General features: G+C 44.0%; 1 protein-coding gene across 4 annotated transcripts in view; it reads right to left on the bottom strand.

Annotated features, from left to right (window-relative positions):
* Positions 1–19,371, bottom strand: part of GPM6B (glycoprotein M6B) — a gene marked incomplete at both ends in the record, with an annotated part of 31,018 nt that overhangs the window by 6,227 nt on the left and 5,420 nt on the right. For 2 of the 4 annotated variants that reach the window (XM_082006232.1, XM_082006233.1), the window contains 3 exons: positions 2,050–2,206; positions 6,188–6,374; positions 17,173–17,292. In XM_082006232.1, coding sequence (XP_081862358.1) covers positions 2,050–2,206; positions 6,188–6,374; positions 17,173–17,292 — 464 coding nt within the window. The remainder of the gene's footprint in view (positions 1–2,049; positions 2,207–6,187; positions 6,375–17,172; positions 17,293–19,371) is intronic. The other 2 variants (XM_082006234.1, XM_082006235.1) reach the window with 1 other exon arrangement.

Below are 19,371 nucleotides of genomic sequence, written 5' to 3'. Positions count from 1 at the left end.
AGTCAACGAAGGTGGTGTCTGTGGGGAGGCGGAAGTGCTTGCAAAACTAAGGCCCATAAAAAACCCAGCTAGCCCTTAATTTATACACAACTGAACTGAAATACTCTGTTTCATATTAGATAGTGCCATACACCAGACCTGTAGGTTTTATGAGAGAATTGAGAAGTCTCTCTTCGGATTTTGGTAAGGACGAAGTGTACTAGTTTAAAGGACTTCTATAGATACGCTATACATAAAGTATGGGTTTGCATACGTGTATGTGGAAGTGTGCATGAGAGGAAGTACGCAAAGCCTTTAACTCCTAAAGCCAGGAAAAAAAACCCCTCACATTTAATGCGATAACTGTGGGAAATGGCTATTCTGCATTACCACAGCCAACACAAATAATTTAGGAAAGTTGGAAGTTTGTCTTCTGTAATAACCTTATGCAAGATGGAAGGGACTGCCCTTCAGGACCTCGCTCAGTAATGTAACAGAGGAGGAAGTAGAGGAGCTCTTGATGAAAGACGCAAAAAAACTCACTGTATGTCCAAAAGCTTGTTATCCGTACCCAGCTGCAGCCACTAGCCTGTTAAGATATTATATCTCCTAACGAACCTTGTTCTAACCCTGGTGTTTTAAGCAGCTCTACCCACTACACAGTGGCATACAGGCATTTTTACGCCATGACTGTCACCACTAAACACTGATATGTCTTACCAGAGCTCCAAGCCATTACTCAGCTGCTAAATGTTCTCCTTTATTGTGTGGACAAATATGGGCAAACATGAAAACACATTTGTCTGTCATATTTCCATGTGTCACACTCATATTTATATAAGCAGCTGGCAATCACGTGCCTGCAACAACTCAACCGCACAAAGCAATTGTCTCACTAATGAGATGCACATATGTGTATATTTCTAGTGTATTTTGGATCCTTGGATAACACTGCTTTAGATCTGATTTTCCCCCTCAGCGAAGATCATACTTGCTAGAAAAAGAGCAAGAGAATAGCTGCTTAACTGGAAAATGATCAGATGTCTTATTCTTATTAGCTCTTGAAAACTTCAGCAAGTATCCAACAGCACAGTGGAAAATTGTTAACGCTCTTGAAAATAAACATGCATCTCTCTTGTATTTAACCAGCTGAAAGTACATACTTTTTAAGTACACAGGATATAGATTGTATATTAAAATGCAACTATGACATCAAAAGCTGCTTCTCTTTTTCACCCACACTTTCCTGTGGGCGATGTGTCATAGTGCTCAGCTTCTTCCATAACTATGAGCTCTGAATTCAGATTTTTAGAAATAGCTTTGAAATCCTGTCTCAGCAACACAGTTATATTTCTGTTCTTGTAGAGTCCGCCCTAGGGGGCAACGTGGGTGAGAATCTGGAGTTTTATTTTTAGTTAAACTTTGTTTAAAATTTTCTTCCAATACAGAAGTATACTGAAGAGAAAATGGCTTGTAACTTTAAGACTTTAAGTGTTTCAGCTTTGCAAAAAAGACTCACTATTATATCTGTATGCCTTTTGCCATCTGCAAAGGCAAGACAGCAATATTTGATTCAAGCGCAAAGACGTTGCGAAGCTTCATTCATTACTGTTTGTCTGAATGACCCAGACATCCTCAAGCAGAATTGATTACGGAAGTCAGAGGCATTACAGTTTGTTATTTAAATAGCTCTGCAAACCACAGCCATTTTACAGTCTGCCTTTAAGCACCACTAGTGTGCTCCATGTTTAAAAGGACAAATTTCATTTTGTCTCACATTGAGTGTTTTAAAAACAGCAGTCTCTGTCAACTTAGTTTAGACCTTTGGGTTCAGCTTTATGACAAGGGAGGCCACGGTAGCACCCCAACAGTCCATCTGCAGAACTTAGATTTGACCAAGCATCCTTGAAGTTCAAAGAAGGACCAGCAACAGTCATTGACTCTGACCACCCATAAGGAGTTAAACAAAGAGGGCAGCAATATGTTGTTGTTCAAAAACACAGGAGTCACACCAAGCCCAACAGGTTTTAGCGAGCAAAGACTACTGTTCCCATTTCTGACGCTACTCACCATTCCACTGATGCAGCGGCCACAGGCTGTCGTCTTGAACTCTCCATGCAGCTCCTTCACAGCACTTGTTGTATAAAAACCTTCTGCCAAAAGGATTATTCCATATAAGAAGAAAAATGATGCAATGCCATAAATTACATACTGCATTAGCTGTATTCTAAAATGAAAAAGGAAAAAAAAAAAGAATATAATTAGATTTCAGTACTATAAAAACAAAGTCGGTCCTCCCAAATCATAATAGCTATGAGATAACTCGTTTTCTAGAAATACAGTTGAAGGCTCCTTAATGCATTTTAAGCAAGCAGACTGCAGGACAGCAGCGATATGACTATACCGCTTCTACAGGTAAGCAATACTGATGTGCATTAGTCTTGCATCTGCTCCAGCATCCCCTGTTTGTGCTGCAGTTCTTACACTGACTGGTGTTAGCTCGAAGCTGCAATTTCATGCCTCCACTATGGAGATTCTTTTTTTCCTGTTATTGATCCTGATACCTAACTCAGGGAACGTCTGACAGGGACGACACGGGGCTTTGAAATGGCAAAGGCTGGAGCTGAACTACTGGCTGAACTACCAGGCTCTGTGGTGATTCCTTTGGCTTAGGGAAAAGGAAGCAGTCCCTGAAATTCACTGTTCCCACCTGTAAAATCCAGTTAATGTATGTTTGCAAAAATTTGTAAATTCAGTGATACTTCTCTGATACAAAACTCCGAAAATGTGCAGTGACTTCTCCTGAGGTGGAATGGTTTGCTCTACAGCCTAGGAGGGTACTTCCAAGTGAGCAGGGAGTTTCAGTGCCTTAAGCCACTCGGGTGCCTTGAGCTCCCCAAAGTGTAATTAAATTTCAAAAAACTGAAAGAAATATTTAGGATATGCTTCCATTTGAGGTACTCTGGAGCCATCCAGAGGAAGATGATGTCAGGGTATATGGTATAAGCACTTTACTCGGATATTATCTGAGAAAGTTCTCAATTCCTTAAAAATCTACCATCTGCAATGACACTCATGGTATTTTTACTCTGGTTAGAATAGGTAAATGGAAAGAATAATTTCTAAATGTTATCAGTCATATTCAGTATATGAAGCCAATTGTTTTGGAGAACCAGAATGCCAGATCTTCCATACAACACTTCTGGTCTCCAAAGGTCATACTTCGTTTCTAGCACAACTTCTCCAGAACTTACACCTTCTTAATAGTAATTTGATTGTTGGGATGGTTAGTTTGGATTAATAGTAATTTGATTGTTGGGATGGTTAGTTTGGATGAAGCTGTTCACAAAACTGAGGGGTTAATTTTATACATCCCTATTGCCAGTTTTCTAAGGATAAATATATTTTTCCTCAGATTTTTTTTTTCAATTCTTACCACTCTCCATTAAGTAGCTGCTAGCATAGATCTCCAAGGAGCATCTGCATGTTTTAGCTTAATTTAAAGAAAATTGATGACTACCATTTACATAGTTGAATGTCATCCAGACAGATAGCACATCCCTTGTATCAAAATATAATATTACTCATTTAAAATTGTATGTGGGAAGTGTTATGTTTGTTTTCTAAACTGATTAAAAACAACAGGATAAATCTGTTGCACCTGTGCTGTAGAGCATGAAAAAATTAAGTCAGGATGGGAGAGAATATAGAAGAATTAATTTCAACATCATTAATAGTCTAGGAGAGATTCAATGCATGTTACCAGAAATTAGTAATATGAAACTTGGTTTAAAAAAAAAAAATATATATATTCCAAAGGGTGCCTTACTAGCATATTTTTCATCTATTTTATTGTCTCTGTGGCCTTAAATTATTTGCACCTTTGCACCTCTTCTCACTTGTCTTTCTTGTTAAGCCTCCACAGAGTCCAAGACCTCAGCTGCTTTGGTGGAATTATGCACTTCCCCAGCTGCTGAAGCTGACTCAACATGAAACATTGTCAACAATTTTCCAAAATTTAAAGCTTGCTGCCTGTTACAGCTGCTTTTTCAATTTCTTCTATTTTGCTCAAAAGAAGACTGATAGAAGAACAGGGTGATTTGCTACTCGGCTGCTGAAGAATAGCTGCTCACAGTTTCTCACGACATTTCGCAGCTAACTGCAGGGTCCTCGTGGCTCCTGCCCTGGAGCTGGGGACGCACTGCCCAGCCGCAGCCGGGGCGTGAGGGCGAGCAGTGCTGGGGTGGGGGACCCAGGTAGGGTGCAGTCCCAGGGCCATGTAGCAGGTCTGGGCACAAAGGGTCCTACAATGGGAGGAAGCTCCGAAACGGTGCAGCAGGACTGACGCCAGTGATCCCGGGGACAGGAAGGGGTCAGCTGTGCGTGCAAAGCGGCAGGTCGATATCCGCAAGCATATAAAGGGAGTCGGTGACGAAAGAAAAGAAAAAGCAAAAAAGGGGAAAAGCAAAGTTTTCAAATAATGTCCTAAAAGCTGGGCCTTAGGGGCAGGTAAGCAAAGCACACGTGCCTTGTTCGTCGCCAGCGTACCCCTGTGCGCGCAGTGCCCACAAGCGCACGCCATGTGCTCCCCCTCTTCAGAGACATGCGCAACCTGCACAGGGACCCCTTCCGTAGCCCTCGGGTGGCTCTCAGAAGGTTTCGGCTGCCCTTCCTCATGCTAGGCCCCCTGCCCCAGGATGGAGACGTCTCCAGGGGCCGGCCCTACGCTGTGCCTGCAGCCGGTGCTGGCCCCGGGTAAGCAGCTGGCAAGAGGCCGAACCCAGGCCCGGCCAGCATCCTGACACCGGTGCGCGGCCGTCGCGAATCACAACTTGTGCAAAATTCCTCACTGCTGCCGGAGAAAAGCCTTTTCCAAGGCTGGCAGTTCTGCTGGAGGGGCCACATGAGGCCCAGCGGGTTCAGACCGCCAGCCTGGAGCCTGGGACCCGCACGTCCCTCAGTGCCAAGGGGAACGAGAGGCTCACGCCGGTGGGGCTGGGCGCTGAGCACCGGCCCTGATGCAGGCCTCCAGCCGCCTCCAGCCGCCTCCAGGCCTTCCTCTGGTGTCACGGAGAAGCCTCAGGAACACAAAAGCCCCACATATTTCACCGGTGGTTATTTCCAAAGGCTATGTTTGCCGAGACAAACACCTAAGCAATCTCCAGTCTTTTCTCTCTCTTTTTGCCGATTTGTAAAATACCAGTCCACTTTCTTCTGAGGGCAGAGGGACAGAACACACTTCCCTGTTACTCCTGTCATCCCTTCAAAGCTTGTGTCACCAACAAACACTAAACCTACCCTCTTTCAGATCAAAACTGTTACCCCTTGTTCTCTCACTACAGGCCCCAGTGAAAAGCATTTCTCCATCTTTCTTATAAGCCCCCTTTAAGCACTGGCAGGCTGCAGTAAGCTCTTCCCGGAGCCTTCTCTTCTCCAGGCTGAACAACCCCAACTCTCTCAGCCTGTCCTCACAGGAGAGCTGTTCCATCCCTCTGATCATTTTTGTGGCCCTCCTCTGGACCTGCTCCAACAGGTCCATGTCTTTCCTGTGCTGAAGGCTCCAGAACTGGACGCAGAACTCCAGGTGGGGTCTCACCAGAGCACAGTAGAGGGGCAGAATCACCTCCCTCAACCTGCTGGCCACGCTCCTTTGGATGTAGCCCAGGGTACAGTTGGCCTTCTGGGCTATGACTACACATTGCCGGCTCATGTCCAAGTTTTCATCCACCAGTACTGCCAAGTCCTTCCTGGCAGGGCTGCTCTCAATCCCTTCATCCCCCAGCGTGTACTGATACTGGGGGTTGCCCCAACCCAGGTGCAAGACCTTGCACCTGGCCTTGGTGAACCTCATGAGGTTCACACGGGCCCATTCCTCAAGCTTGTCCAGGCCCCTCTGCATGGCATCCCGTCCCTCAGGTATGTCAACCGCACCACTCAGCTTGATGTCATCTGCAAACCTGCTGAAGGTGCACTCAATCCCACTGTCTATGGCACTGATGAAGCTATTAAATAGTATTGGTTCCAATATAAACAGGTTAGGCAGGATACACACTCTGGTTCTTTGCGCATGAACCCCAAAAAACCACTGAGTGCTGTTGGACAAATAAGCAACCTAATACTCAGGGATGGAGACTGAAGTTGGAATCCATCTCTACTCATTTAGCATGAAGGTGTTATGAGGAATAATGGAAATGGGATGCATACTTACACTTCACTCAGCAAAGCATGGTCACTGGCAGTCGTGGAGAAGTGCTGCTCGAGGATAGACACAGTTCCCGTGAGCGCCACGTGGCCACAGCCACAAAACAATGCTACCCCCGAGAAGCAGAGAATGGTTGCCACGAGCGAAGCATATGGCACTCCTCCTAGGCACTTAATGCAACATTCAAAGCAACCTAAGCAGAAGAGAGAAAGCAAAAGAAATGTTATGAGCAAAAAGCAAATTATGAGGAAAAGAATATCTGTCTTCCACTTGGTAAAAGTCACAGGGACTAAAAGGTCCAGGCATTGACATGCTAAGCAAAAATCTATAGGTGGTGCAAGACAGCATCACCCTCTAAAGCAGTGACCTACAGATCTGTTGGTATGGACTCAAAGCCCAGAAAGTAGGCTGAGTGCTCCTATCTTTACAGGATCAAGAGGAGATCAATGAGACAGCCTATGAAATGGAAAAAGAAAAAAAATCACTTGTCTAAAGTCATCCATTGCTATTCAGCTGCTCATACAGAGCTCACCACGTTTCAGCATCACTAACGGCAGGAGCACCAGCTACGCTGGCACCATTCAGGAAGCCAGAGAAGCAAATACTCAAGACAATGAAGCCTTCTGGAAAATTAAGAGATACTTTGCACTTTCATTGGAAGAGGAACACATTTAGGTCTGCAAACCTTAACTACCCTACACTCTCCCATGGCTCCCGAGTATCTTTTTGTATAAATCTGTATGAGGTTATCAGGATACAGATATTTTAACAACAGAAAAATTGAATGGGGGCCAAAGAGTAGCAATTTTCTATAGAGAGCAGTGAGATGAAGCTGTGTTACACAGACAATACATTTCCAGCTTTATAGGATACACTGGATTTACAGTGAGCCCTGAATACAGGCTGCAGTAGGATACTCACAGTTTTAATGAAATGTATCATTTAAGCAGTCTGAGTTAACAAAACACCCCCCCAGAACTGCCGTTCTACAAACACTGTAATACGGGGGTTGCAGCTGAATTGCCAGGTTCCTCCCAACCGTGTGGCCTGAAAACCCATCTGCTTGCAGAGCTGGGAAATGTAAATCGGAAACAAACACAGCTTTTAACTGCGCTATAATGGTAATGGCAATCCATACCAATTCATTACTTCAGGGTGACGGCATTAAGCTGTCTCCATTAATGTACGTTTCATATAACTGTGCAAAACACAAGCCATTAAGACAACTCTTAATGGAGTGACCAGCGTTGCATATCACAGGAACAACCCGCTGCTTCGACGAGAAGGTGCTAAATGGACAAAGCAGTTGAAGGCAGGGAGACAGCTGGCGAGTACGTACATCACATCACATCTTCCCACCTCAGAAATTCCTCAGAAAGATCAGCAAGTCTCCATCCGCCACGAGGCAAGTTTTTTTTATCCCCCTCCCTTTTCCACTAATGAATGAGTTGCAGAGCAGGCACTTCCATGAAGCACTGGGGAGTAATATGCATCCGATAATTGAAAGCTTTCCCATTTTCTAAGTGGGAAGCTCTTCTTTCAGAGAGTCACTAGCAACTGTCCTAGTCAGGCTTAAGCAGCTATCACCACCGAAATGACTTCTGAAACACCACTTCACTAACTGCAGACAAGATTTAATTGTACAGAAACAAGCCTGGCAAGCTTTTATAGTCGAGCCCACAACTGGAATCCACTGAGTGGCAACTATCTTCATGACGAAAATACTGCTGAATGAACAAACACGGCAGCTTAGCAGTGATGGGGCAAACGAAATACAAATGCCTGCTATCAGAGGAAATCATCTCTGGTTTTCATCTTATCACAGAGGTCCAGGGACAAGTTCTGGACAAGACCTTACAGAACAATCCTCTGCTTTGCGAAATCAGCCTGAATGCAGCTCACAAGCCACACGCAACAGCAGTCGTACGCACGAGGCTGGCTTGCCTCCGCAGCATCTGCTCCGGGTCAGGCCCAAACCCCCAACAGTTAATCCAAGAAATGCTTGCACCTGGCACAGGATTAGCAGTGAAGGATTATCGAAGAGTAACTGCGCTCCGATCCAGCGGGCAATGCTCAATACACACATGTGACCGCAGCCCAGCACAAAATGAATGGCCTTTAGGGCCACGGTCTCATAGAAGAAGGTGGCTGAACGCTAGATCATCACCAAGGGTGTGGAGGAGGTTCATTACCTAATCATGGTGATCCACAGACTGCTTTGCAGAAGGGTCCCATCAGAGATAGGAAATAAAAACAGCTGGAAGCCAAGCCAAGGGACTAATGAGGTGCGAAAGAAAAGCTGCTGGTTTCAGAAAATGGGAGCAGCCTGCTTTGACAAAACTCTAAAAATGGGTATAGATCCAGGATTGATAATTAACCCCCACAACTAGGTAGCTGTCCTCCTGGTACCCCACACCACACAGCTGGCTTGCCAGGCCACCGGCAGAACACTCGTTCTGGAGAGTTTGTCGGATCCCTTACCCAAACACATGGCAATATCTGCCGCTAATCCACAGGCCCTGGAACACAAGCCGACAGTGGCAAACCCCCTGTGGGTTTGGCAGCTGCGCACAGCTTCTTTGTGGCCATACTCTTTATGTCTTCCTCTGCAGCCCAAGTAAAAAGGCACCACAATATCTGGGTGGCCTTTGTTTTACCAGTGCAGACCACAGCCAAGGGATGCCCTAAAAGGTGTCTAAAGCAACCGCACCATTTTGAGCGAGGCAGAGAAAACTGCCCAAATGTGGAACTGCAGAAACTAGTTGCCCTCGCACTAGGACTAAAGCGGGGAGGAGAGAGACTCCAGTTCACAGGGAAATAGCGTGCTGCCAGCTTGCAGGCGCAGGAAGCATCCCACACCAGCACACGTCCCAGAGACAGCATCCATCCACACATAGCCACTCTGCACCCGGACTGGCAGCAGAGCTTCACAGCCTCCTGCCAGAGGGTAACCAACTGCAGGACACAACCTCATCACCATGCTGAGGTTGCCAGACTACCCCCTGGCCCCAGATCCCACTGTGAACACTCTTTATGAGCAGCTTAAATCCATGCCTAGCCTGAGAAACATAGCTGGTTTTATAATTTTGTTTTAAAGCAAGCCTAAAACAGTACTGCCAGGAGCAGCTTTCAAAACCAGCTAAAATTTGAAGCTCAGCAAGCACTAAGATACGCTTACCAAGCTTCCCAAACAAGCACTGAAGCAAATCAGAGGACTTCTGAAAAAAAATGAAAGCTTTCCAGGAAACCTGCTTTATGATCTCTCTCTGTAACCCAAATCAGCAAGTACCTTCACACAGTACAACTGAAAACCCATGATGACGTTTGTCTAGTTCATGCCCACAAAATAACTTGCTAACGCACTGATGACAACTGCAGGCTGAAGGCCTGTGAACTCAAGCTCACAAAAATTAGTAGTATTAAAATAAGTTTAGTTCCAGTCTTCTGTGAGCTTTTACTTTCCATATGGCCAACACGCTGAACTTTTCAGCTGCATATCCACTTCCAACACAACAGTATAAAACCATTTAAATATGAAACTGTACAGCACAAACACACATCACTGCATCTCCCCTTTCAATGGCCATTTTGTGCAAGGCATCACTAGAACCTTTTGTGCAACTCAGCAGAATAAAAACATTTTTTGTCCTCAGGCTGGCGAGCAGCAGTTGCCATGGAGGCAGGTTAATAACAGCCCAATGATTTGCCCAGAGCTGCCTGTGATCTTGGCTACAGATTTAACACACTCTCAGAAGGAGGCCAGCTAAAACAAGGACTGAGATTATTCTCTAGGGAATGAATGCTACTAAACACACACACACACGCACACAAATATTCTTGCTAAAGGACAAAAATAAAGAGAAGAGGAAAAAACAGGAACCGGCTATTCTTTTAATCTCCTGGAAACTATCAGTCACAGGAAATTGGTAAAGGATGAACCTACATATGTACACAAATCGGCAATTGGTTGCTTAATGTATGAAGAACAATTATACAATCTACCCAGCAGTGTACAGGCTATTGCATATATGCAGGGGCTTAGCCATTCAATTTCCCATTTCAGATGGCAATTGTGTGGCTAAACCTTCTTTGGTACTTTAAGTACGGCTTTAAGATTTAAACTCGGGAAAGCAAGGTAATGCAGAATTAATGAAAGCAGTCTTAAAAAAAAAACAGAAAAAGCAATTCTCAGACTCTAACTTATCCAGCTAAGGTCAAGACTGAGTGGAACGACTCTGGACTTGGTGCTTCAGAAATGACAAAAGACAATGCAATGGGATCAGGTAGTTGTCTTGAGTATTGCCAGGGCTTGCTCTAGGAAGTTCACACATCAGCTCTTGAAGCCCTGACTTGAAAAGCTGAGACAGACACATGTTCACAAAGCTTTCCCTCAAAGCGAAGCACGGAAATCATGATGTAACGGAAGAGCATCCACACCTCCTGAACAGAAAACCAGCCCGTCCTCTAATGTTCCCAACTCCTCCTAGGTTGAACTAGTGCCTCAGTGTATCTCAGGTACGGACCATTGATCCCATAGTCAAGGTCACTATGGAACAAAAAAACAAGGAACAAAGAAAACTTGAAACTAAGTTTGAAAAGCTCTCCATTCCAGGGAGCTAAACCTCCAGGCTCCCATGGCCGTTTTCTGAGTTAGTTCCCACTCTCTTTTCCTTAGAAGTTTCGTTTCTTCCCCTCCCATAAACGTCTTGCTCTTCTGAAAGATGAAGCAATGGGCACCATTTTTTTTTTCAACAGTTACTTCCTGTAGTTGTGTAACGCATTTTTAGAAATCCTGGCATGTTGGACACCTGTCCAGTTAATACGTGGTAGCAATTACACGGTGTATTCCACCACAGGACCAGGATCTCTGTTGGCTTCAGCACCACTGCTCAGGGAGCACGTGTGGAAGAACTGTTTTAACAAAAAGAAGGGTGCAAGAGACCCAAGGAAAGAAAGAAGCACTAGATAACTTCTTTAAATGCAGCCATCACATGTAAATCAGGGTCATTATTACACATCCAGGGGAGTTTGGTGTTGGGAGCATCACCCCCAATTCAGAAATAAATGTAAGAGGAGAACTTAATACTTTACATTCACCTCCTGTTTCCTCAGTGCTGAAGACTACCCAATACCAAGCATGCATAATGCCATCAGAGTCCTAAACCACCACGGATCTTTGTCAGAAAATGAACTTTATGTCAAGGGAAGAAAATGCCAATTTTACTTCTGCCACCTACTGTATTTTTTAAAATCTCCATTCTGAACGGCTTATGCATGTGAGGATGTACATTTTCATACCTTACAGCATGATTGACAGCTATGGGGGAATACACTAATACCTCAGGAATACACTAATACCTCAGAAGCAAAAATGAATTTACCTCATTCTTCCCTGCGTGAGAATAAGCCAGTACCTGGCAGTAAGATGACTGTACTTCGCACATTTATCACCCACACCAGCAGCCAAGGGTCAGTGGCAACAGTACAATAAGATAAAACATTAAATCCTACAAGAGTAAGTTGAAAGCATGGGACAAACTTCTCTCTGCGCTTTAATAGGGACACTAAAATAAAAAGGCTGTGTGTCAAATCACTTGGAAGTCTTTGTTGAAGATCTTTTCTTACCATTGCTGTTGATCTTAAATTTTTGCTGACTTACAAAACACAACTCAAAGTTAAAACCTCTGTTGCTAATTACAATAAACGCTCACTTACTACATTTTTGGATTAAGTACATTAAACAGACCAAATAAGTGATGAGCTCAAATAAAGAAAAACCTTTATTTTCCTCCCACAAACCTCTTAAGGCTCTTCCACAGAAAACTTCCTTTCAAGTTAAACCTTTCCTAATTTTGCCTTTTTGTCCTCCCCACATCAGAAGTTGTGAAATTAACTTATGCTGAAAATGAACTATTCATGAGAGACAGAAAGCTTAATGCAAGGGTACTTTAGTCTAGCCAGACAGATAATCTCCCTCATGCATTCGCATCCCCCTCTTCCAGAGTTGTTAATCAATAAATACACCTTCCTAGCCAGCATAGTATCTGTGATGAAGACGACATGACCTTTGGAGACCACAGCCATCAAGGCTGCCAGAAAGGATCAGACCTGAAATCCAGCAAGACCACCACTCTCCTCTTTCACAGTGGCTAGCACAAGATGCTTTGGTCAAGTGAAATGCAGTGAGATCTGGGTCAGTCTGATACATCCAGTAAGTCTCATCGCAATCTCTACTATTTAAGAGCTACTTGAAAAACAAGTAGGTCCTTTCTGAAGATTATAAGCATTAATTGCAATTTCTCCAGATATTCTGAATACGTATATGAGATATGTGGTTTCAGCACTGTCATACAGCTAGTTCCCTGAGAAGGTATTTATTCTCTGTAACCAGTTTTAAGCCTGCCATCTTGAAACTTCATTAAATGCTTCCACATTCTTGTGTAGCAGAGAACTAAAAATCCTTGCTCATGACTCCTATGCTGGAACTGGCGCAGAAAAACCAGGAGGACTGGGTCACACTAAGAAAAAGCATCTCACAGCCTGGACGCACAATTAGTGAACCTCTTTTTAAATCCACAAAGCACCAAGTGTCTCTGTGGTACTGTATGAATAGCAATAAGGAGTAGCTGCTCCTTAATTCTCCAGCAAAAATACAATAAGCATAGGTTTAAATTCACGGACATTTTTTTCTAACATGATTAACAAAAGAAAACCACACAAAACTAAACACCCTTGCAGAGGTTATCAATGTTCATCAACAGCAAAAGCTAAATTTTTTTCCTTTTATTAAAGAAAACATGACACTCATATTCGAGAAAAAACTGTTTTAGCAAGGCAAGATTTGTCTCTTCTGGATGCTGTTAAATGACACAGAGGAGACTAAGAACAGAGAGCAGTAAACATGATCCCCTTTTTCTTCAAATCTCAGGTCCAAACCAGCACTTCTTATAGAAAAAACCCAGCATTCCCACTGCAGGAATCAAACCTGTTCCATGCGAGGACAGATGATCTGAACGGTCTTTTACAGGTTTTATCTAATTTATCTTCTTCACATTCATTGAAACACACACACTCCCCCATCTATGTCACTCCCAGCCTCTGCAAGGCTCATTAAGCTCACAGGTGTTCTGAAGGCATCTTTTTCAGACAGTGCAATCTATGAAATATGAATCACTGCGTCCATGCTTATTTTAAGTGCTCCTTGCAGGCATTTGCTGTGTGAGAGCAAGGAGTCAGACCTGCACAGGAAGAATGCTGCTGCCGCATGAGACAGTGGGATGAGAGAATTGCTCTTGTCCAGCTTTATTGCTTTTGGACAAAGGTCTGGCAGAACTTTGTTTATTTGGATTCATGTTTTCTCTGTTTTACTTTTGGCCTATGAAACTGGAAACCACAGCAGAAGGAAAATACTTAATTTATACGTTGGAAAAAGCCTTACTTCAAACAGGTTTATATGGGAATCCTTGAGGATGGATATTTTTTAGCTGTAAGCTACCTCTGCAGAAAAAAAAAGTTGATGATTTAAAAAGAGACTTCTCACATAAGGGATAGCTCAAGCAGTACTGATATAAGCTTTGGCATTATTCCTCCTGGAGACTCGTTCTAGTGATTTACTATCCAAAGTAACCCTTGGGACTTTTGCACAGCCTGAGCATGTGGAAGGGCTCATTGACACGCAGAGCTCAAAGTTCAAACACATTGCACCAGCAAGGGCAGCCGCTGGCCCAAACTGCAGCTGGAACTCTCAGATGACACATCAAGAACTCACCAACATGCCTGAAGACATTCCTCCTTTCTGTCCTCACTCTGACCCACTCCCCTTGCTTCACCTATTTTTGCTTTCTTGGAGAAACACTCAGTAGGGTCAACACGCAAGAACTGCTGCTTCAGTAGGTGCCAGCCCAGGTGATAATTTTGGACAAACTCAAGCCAAAGAGGTAAAATAGATGAAGCGATGAATAGATGAAGTGATGGGCAGACTGCCAAAGGTAGTCAAATACCTGAAGGTCCAGACAAGCTCACAGGTGGAAGTACAAAAGCACCTAAGCATTTCAGTCCCATGGGCTACTTCAGCAGTTCTGTGAAACCTTCTGAAAGGACATTTGCGTTTCTTCGATTCCATCATCCTCCAGACCCACCTGTACTTGGCTGACGTAATTTTGAAAGCTGACTTTAATCAAAGGTATCTTACCTGCAAGACTGGAGTTGAGACTCTTAGCTCCACCCTTCTGGCAGCTGTAACTCACCTCACTCTCCACCAGCCTTCAGCACTCAGCTTGAGAGCAAGACTTTTGCCACACTGGACTTCAGCCACTGCTACTGACCGCTTCCCCAGTTGACTCCTCCCTAGCTACAAAGAAGCAAACAGAAACACAACCTCTCTCCCTAGAGCTGAGGGCCAAAACCAGCATGTGTAGGGATTTCAGCCTGGTGGGTCTAAGGTAAAGTCTCCATTTCAGAGATACCTGAAGCTGCCAACATCTTTCCAGATGTTTACCCAACTATGGAACTGGAAAAGTGGTAAGCAACTTGAACCACAAACTGCAGAAGTCCTTTGCCCTGCAACAGCTTTCATGCAGGCATCTTCCCAGTTGTGTCCCCACCACACTGTTTTCAAAATTTAAGCTTGCTTCAGGAAGGCAACAGGCTGTTTCAGTGACATACTCCACATTCACATGCCCTTATGCACTCACAAAGCAGCTGAAGCACCTCCCAGCATCTGGGGAAAGCAAGTTAAGAGGGAAAAAAAAAAAGGGGGGGGGGGGCGGTGGAAAGATTCTCATAAAGCAAACAACACCCACCCAGCCTGGAAGAGTGCCTACAGCTAACCTCATGTTAAACAACCATTGCTAAAATTACTAAAGAAAAAGATGGTACTTTGCTTCCTGGGAGAAAAAAAAAAATAAAATGTTTCAGACATTTTTGAAAGGCTCATTAAGTTTGCAGGTGTTCTGGGGATGTCTTGGCTCCAGCACTGTGGTGACAATCCCATGCTGACTCTTCCCTTATTGCCCAAGTGGCAGATTAAAGCTTAAAATGGGAAAGGGAGAGCATGTTGTACGTGGAGACCCTGGGAAAAGAGGTGGATGCCGGCGAGGACTGCCACAGAGTCCATTCAGACACCAGCAGAGAAGGCAAAGTAGAAATATCCACACTGCAAAGGCACCCAAGAAATAACGTGGCTCGTCAAAGAAACACAGAGTTTATCTCAGACAGCAGCCAATGCCACCCAGCAGTGGCGAGCTGTATGCCAGTACTGAAGGGAGGCAGGTTACAGCTGTGACTCGTATTGTGACTGAAGTGACATTTTCCCTCCAATCTAAGGAAAAGGAGCAAAGACCAGTATTTTCACTGTGGCCACTCCATCACTGGCAGATTGGGTCTTACTCAAGACCTGTTCAGAGCAGTTTCATTGCTGCCTAGAAACCCCTTCATTTCTTCAAGTACAGCCATTTAAAGAACCTTCCCTTGAATTGGCATTTCTGGGCTTTGTTGATGGGGTTTTTTTTCCTCCCATCAGCAAGAACCCTTTCATCTTCAACTCCTCCAAGACAGGCACCACATTTACCTGCGTGTTATTTCAGAAAGCTTCCCAAGGCAGCCTGCATAGGGTTTAGTTGCCTAAACAAGGGTTTCTAGCACCATTTTAGGCGCCAGACTCCCAGCTGCTGCGACAGAAGGCTGCATGTCTCCTCTGCGCCCTGGCTCATCGTATATGCGCCAGCATATACATACATGTCTCATCACTGGAGACAGCTGATGTGGCATAAGACCCCAGTAACCAGGCACCTGGCCTGCTCCCTCTGTGTCCTCCTTCCCAGGAAGGCAGCATTCATAATCTGTCGCTCCTTCCTAAAACATATTTCCCTTGTATAAAATATCCCATGTGCACTGATGGGAAGTTTTGGAATGTCTTCTGGCAGCACCAAGTCCAGCAGCAGGTCATTTAACATCAATTATGGCCCAAATGAATATTGATATTGCAGCTGGAGATCATGATTTGCAACCTAAGTATTGGGGGGTGGGGCACAGGGGGAAGACATTCTGAAATACATAAGCATCTGAATCCTAAAGAACACACATGTGAACACACATGTGTGAAAATATAATGGAAGAGGGAAGGATTAGGCAGCAAGCTTTGGTGAATATTTCCTTGCAGTTGCTGTTAAAAGTCTCTGATGAGGAGGCAGGCATCTCCAGCAAACAACCTGTCAAGCAGGCTTCAGTCAATCAGTTCCATAGAGAGAAGAGGATTGCTGGATAGAGCTAGCTGCAAATGCTGTCTCTGAGCATTTATAGCCTTCGCTGTGTTAACCCTCAGTCAGACTGGAATTTTCCAATGCAATCAGTCATGTGCTTCATTTCAGGTGCCTCTGAGATGCCTCAAAACTAAGTTCCCCCCAACCTCTTAAAATGAAGTGTCAGGAAAACAAAATAAGATCTTTTTGAGGACTCAAGCCAGATATCAAAAGGACAGGCATGTAGAATCACCAAAAAATTTTTAAAGCCTCAGCTGAAATCCTCCTCTAGACTCTGACATGTGCACTTACAGCTTCTAGCAAGGGGAAAATGCAAACAAAACCATGGAATATTGTCTAGGAAGCATATTGTAGGAGACCAGTGAATCAGATGTGCTGTCACTTCTTTAGTGTCAATTACTGCATTTGTGGCTGTGCAGTTTGATAGATTCATCTGCATACAAAACCCACACTACGTTGTCTCATCTGTAAACAGTTTTGAAGCAATCAGGCAGCACAGTTAAAAGGGAGGTGTCCCTCACCACACATTATTGTCTTTCAAGCATTAACAACCAAATTTAAATTTCTGTCAAGTATTCATTTGAAAGAACTAGATTTCTTACAGCCTTAACAAACAAAACAAGAAAAAATAGAACATTTATCTTAAATTGTTAGCACTAGTGCAAAGCATTAGGTTTATGCTACTACCATTTCTGAACTCTCCATTTCCCTTTCACCCAGCCCTTTATTTACCTTGAATCCCCAAAGGACTAATATTGCCTCTCAATGCTGGCACATGATGGTACCGGTGTGGCCTTGAACTCCTGTACATCCAGTGGTACCTGCCAATTTCCATTTCTGGTCTGGTGATCACTGCCAATTTTAGGTGGTAAAAAGTCAGTGTCACCAGCAAGTTTTAGTTCAGTACTTTCAGTCATTTAACTTTAAAAATAAGAGCCCAGAAAAATACGCTGTAGTTTCAGAATTGAAACAACATAATCTTACAAACCAAGGGAAGGGGTGGGAGGGACGATCGACAGGGAGATGCTTACACAGGTGTTAACAAAGGTTGAATAGCTAAAACTCCACCCAGGATTTGAATTAAACACATAAGGAAGGACTATCTATTCCTTCCCCCACCCCATTCTCACACTTCCCTCTCTTTGTCCATGGCAAAGAGCTCTGCTCCAGACAAAAAGGAAGACAAAATCATGGAACACCACATTACCTGTTTTTTTAAAAGACCCTAAATCTGTCAAAGAAAGTGGTTGTTGTTATGCGTAGAGGTAGGGCAAACACAGAAGTTTGCTCCGTCACTTCCTTACATAACACAGAAAGAAAAAAAAAAAAAAGAGTCATGGGCTTTATTTCACATAGGCTCCGCTTACATTTAAAAATCTGGACCAAGTATGTTAAAACAGACTTGTTCTGGGTTTACAATGAAGGAGAGCAGTTATCCTTCTCCTTGCCTTTTCAGAGGACAGATGAGGCCCGACAGCGAGACCTCATGTGCAGTAGCACACCTGACCCCTTCGCACACTCACTACACATTCATCTCCGAGCCACCTGGCAAAACAACAACAAACCTCTTTTGAACCTACCTGTCCTCCCTCGGCACTGCTATGGCTTTGTAGAGGCTGTCAGGGAGAGACAGACAGCTCTATTTAAAATGCACCGGAGTCCCACTCTGCGGTGGCTAAATGAGCAAGTAACCATCATCTCAGGCCAAAATAAATCCAATTCAGTAGCATTTGGGCAGGTGGAGGAAGTGAAAGTTACGGTGCTGAAAACCCATCTGCCATAGACTAGACCAGAGACAAATTTCAGGGGGGACAGGAATGCTTAAATTTCTGGCCTGTGAGGGGCTAGAAAAGTCCTGGACCTGGTCCTTCTCTCATGTGGTTTGCTGCTGGTGCAAGTTTGGCACAGCTACATTTACATATGTCAAGAAGAGAAAAAAAATCTTGGCCTCAAGTCCACATGTTGGATCTAGAGGTTAGAAACAAGAATTTGTTCATCTCCTACACCAGCAAATGAACTACAATACTAAAACACTCTTTTGGGTTTGGGATGCAAACTTAGTGTCAATGGCTCTCTAAAGGGTATATTTTGGCTTGGTGTTTCTCCCCTCTCTGTGACTCAAAGAGAAATCAGCAAGCAGGTATCAGGTAGCATATTTTTCCCAAAAGGCATTATTCCACTTTCTACAGTTTATCCTCCCTTTTAGAAAAGGCAAATTCCACATCTTATGAACATAACCGAATTCAAACTGTGTTGAAGGCATCGTTCCAAAATAACTGTGGACGCTCAGGATGATATCATCTCCTTCTGCTTACACAGGAACAATCCTGTTTATGAGATCACGAGAGATGCCACAGTAATTTAATTGGTACAAAATGGAAAATAACAGAATTGCTCACTAGTACTGCATACTGTCTCCCCTCTCCCTCCCAACTGTTTGCTCCCTGTTTTTTTGAAGCTACTTACTGGACGTCAGTAACGGATTCAGTTTTGTTTTGTTTTTTAAATTAAAAATAACCAGCTGGAAAGACTTCTGGGAAGAAAAAAAATTTTCATTTGCACTGCAGCAGTGTATAGACTAAACCCTTGGCACTAACAGGATTTTATCCTACCAGGCCTGAACCTGCAATTTGAGATTCCTCCTGCAGCAGCTACAAAAACCCCTTGCTCAGAGCAGCAGAGCAGGCAGCTGCTATTTTTCTTTGCCTGGGGGGACGCTGGTGAAGACACCACTGTCTGCTGTGGGACAAACATCAAACCCTGAAACGGGGAGACAGCGTGTAAACTGTGTAGCATCATTTCTGCAAGTGAAAATATTCTGTGAAGATGGGTTTGTTTTTTTTTTTTTAGTTAGTGATTTCTGGGTTTGCAATAACAGGGCTCCCCTTCATTAGGGGACCGTTCAAACTCCACAAAGAATCTCAGTTTTTC

Source organism: Phaethon aethereus (assembly GCF_964289735.1).
Source record: "Phaethon aethereus genome assembly, chromosome: 1".
Lineage (NCBI taxonomy): Eukaryota > Metazoa > Chordata > Aves > Phaethontiformes > Phaethontidae > Phaethon > Phaethon aethereus.
This window is presented reverse-complemented; position numbering and strand designations above follow the sequence as displayed.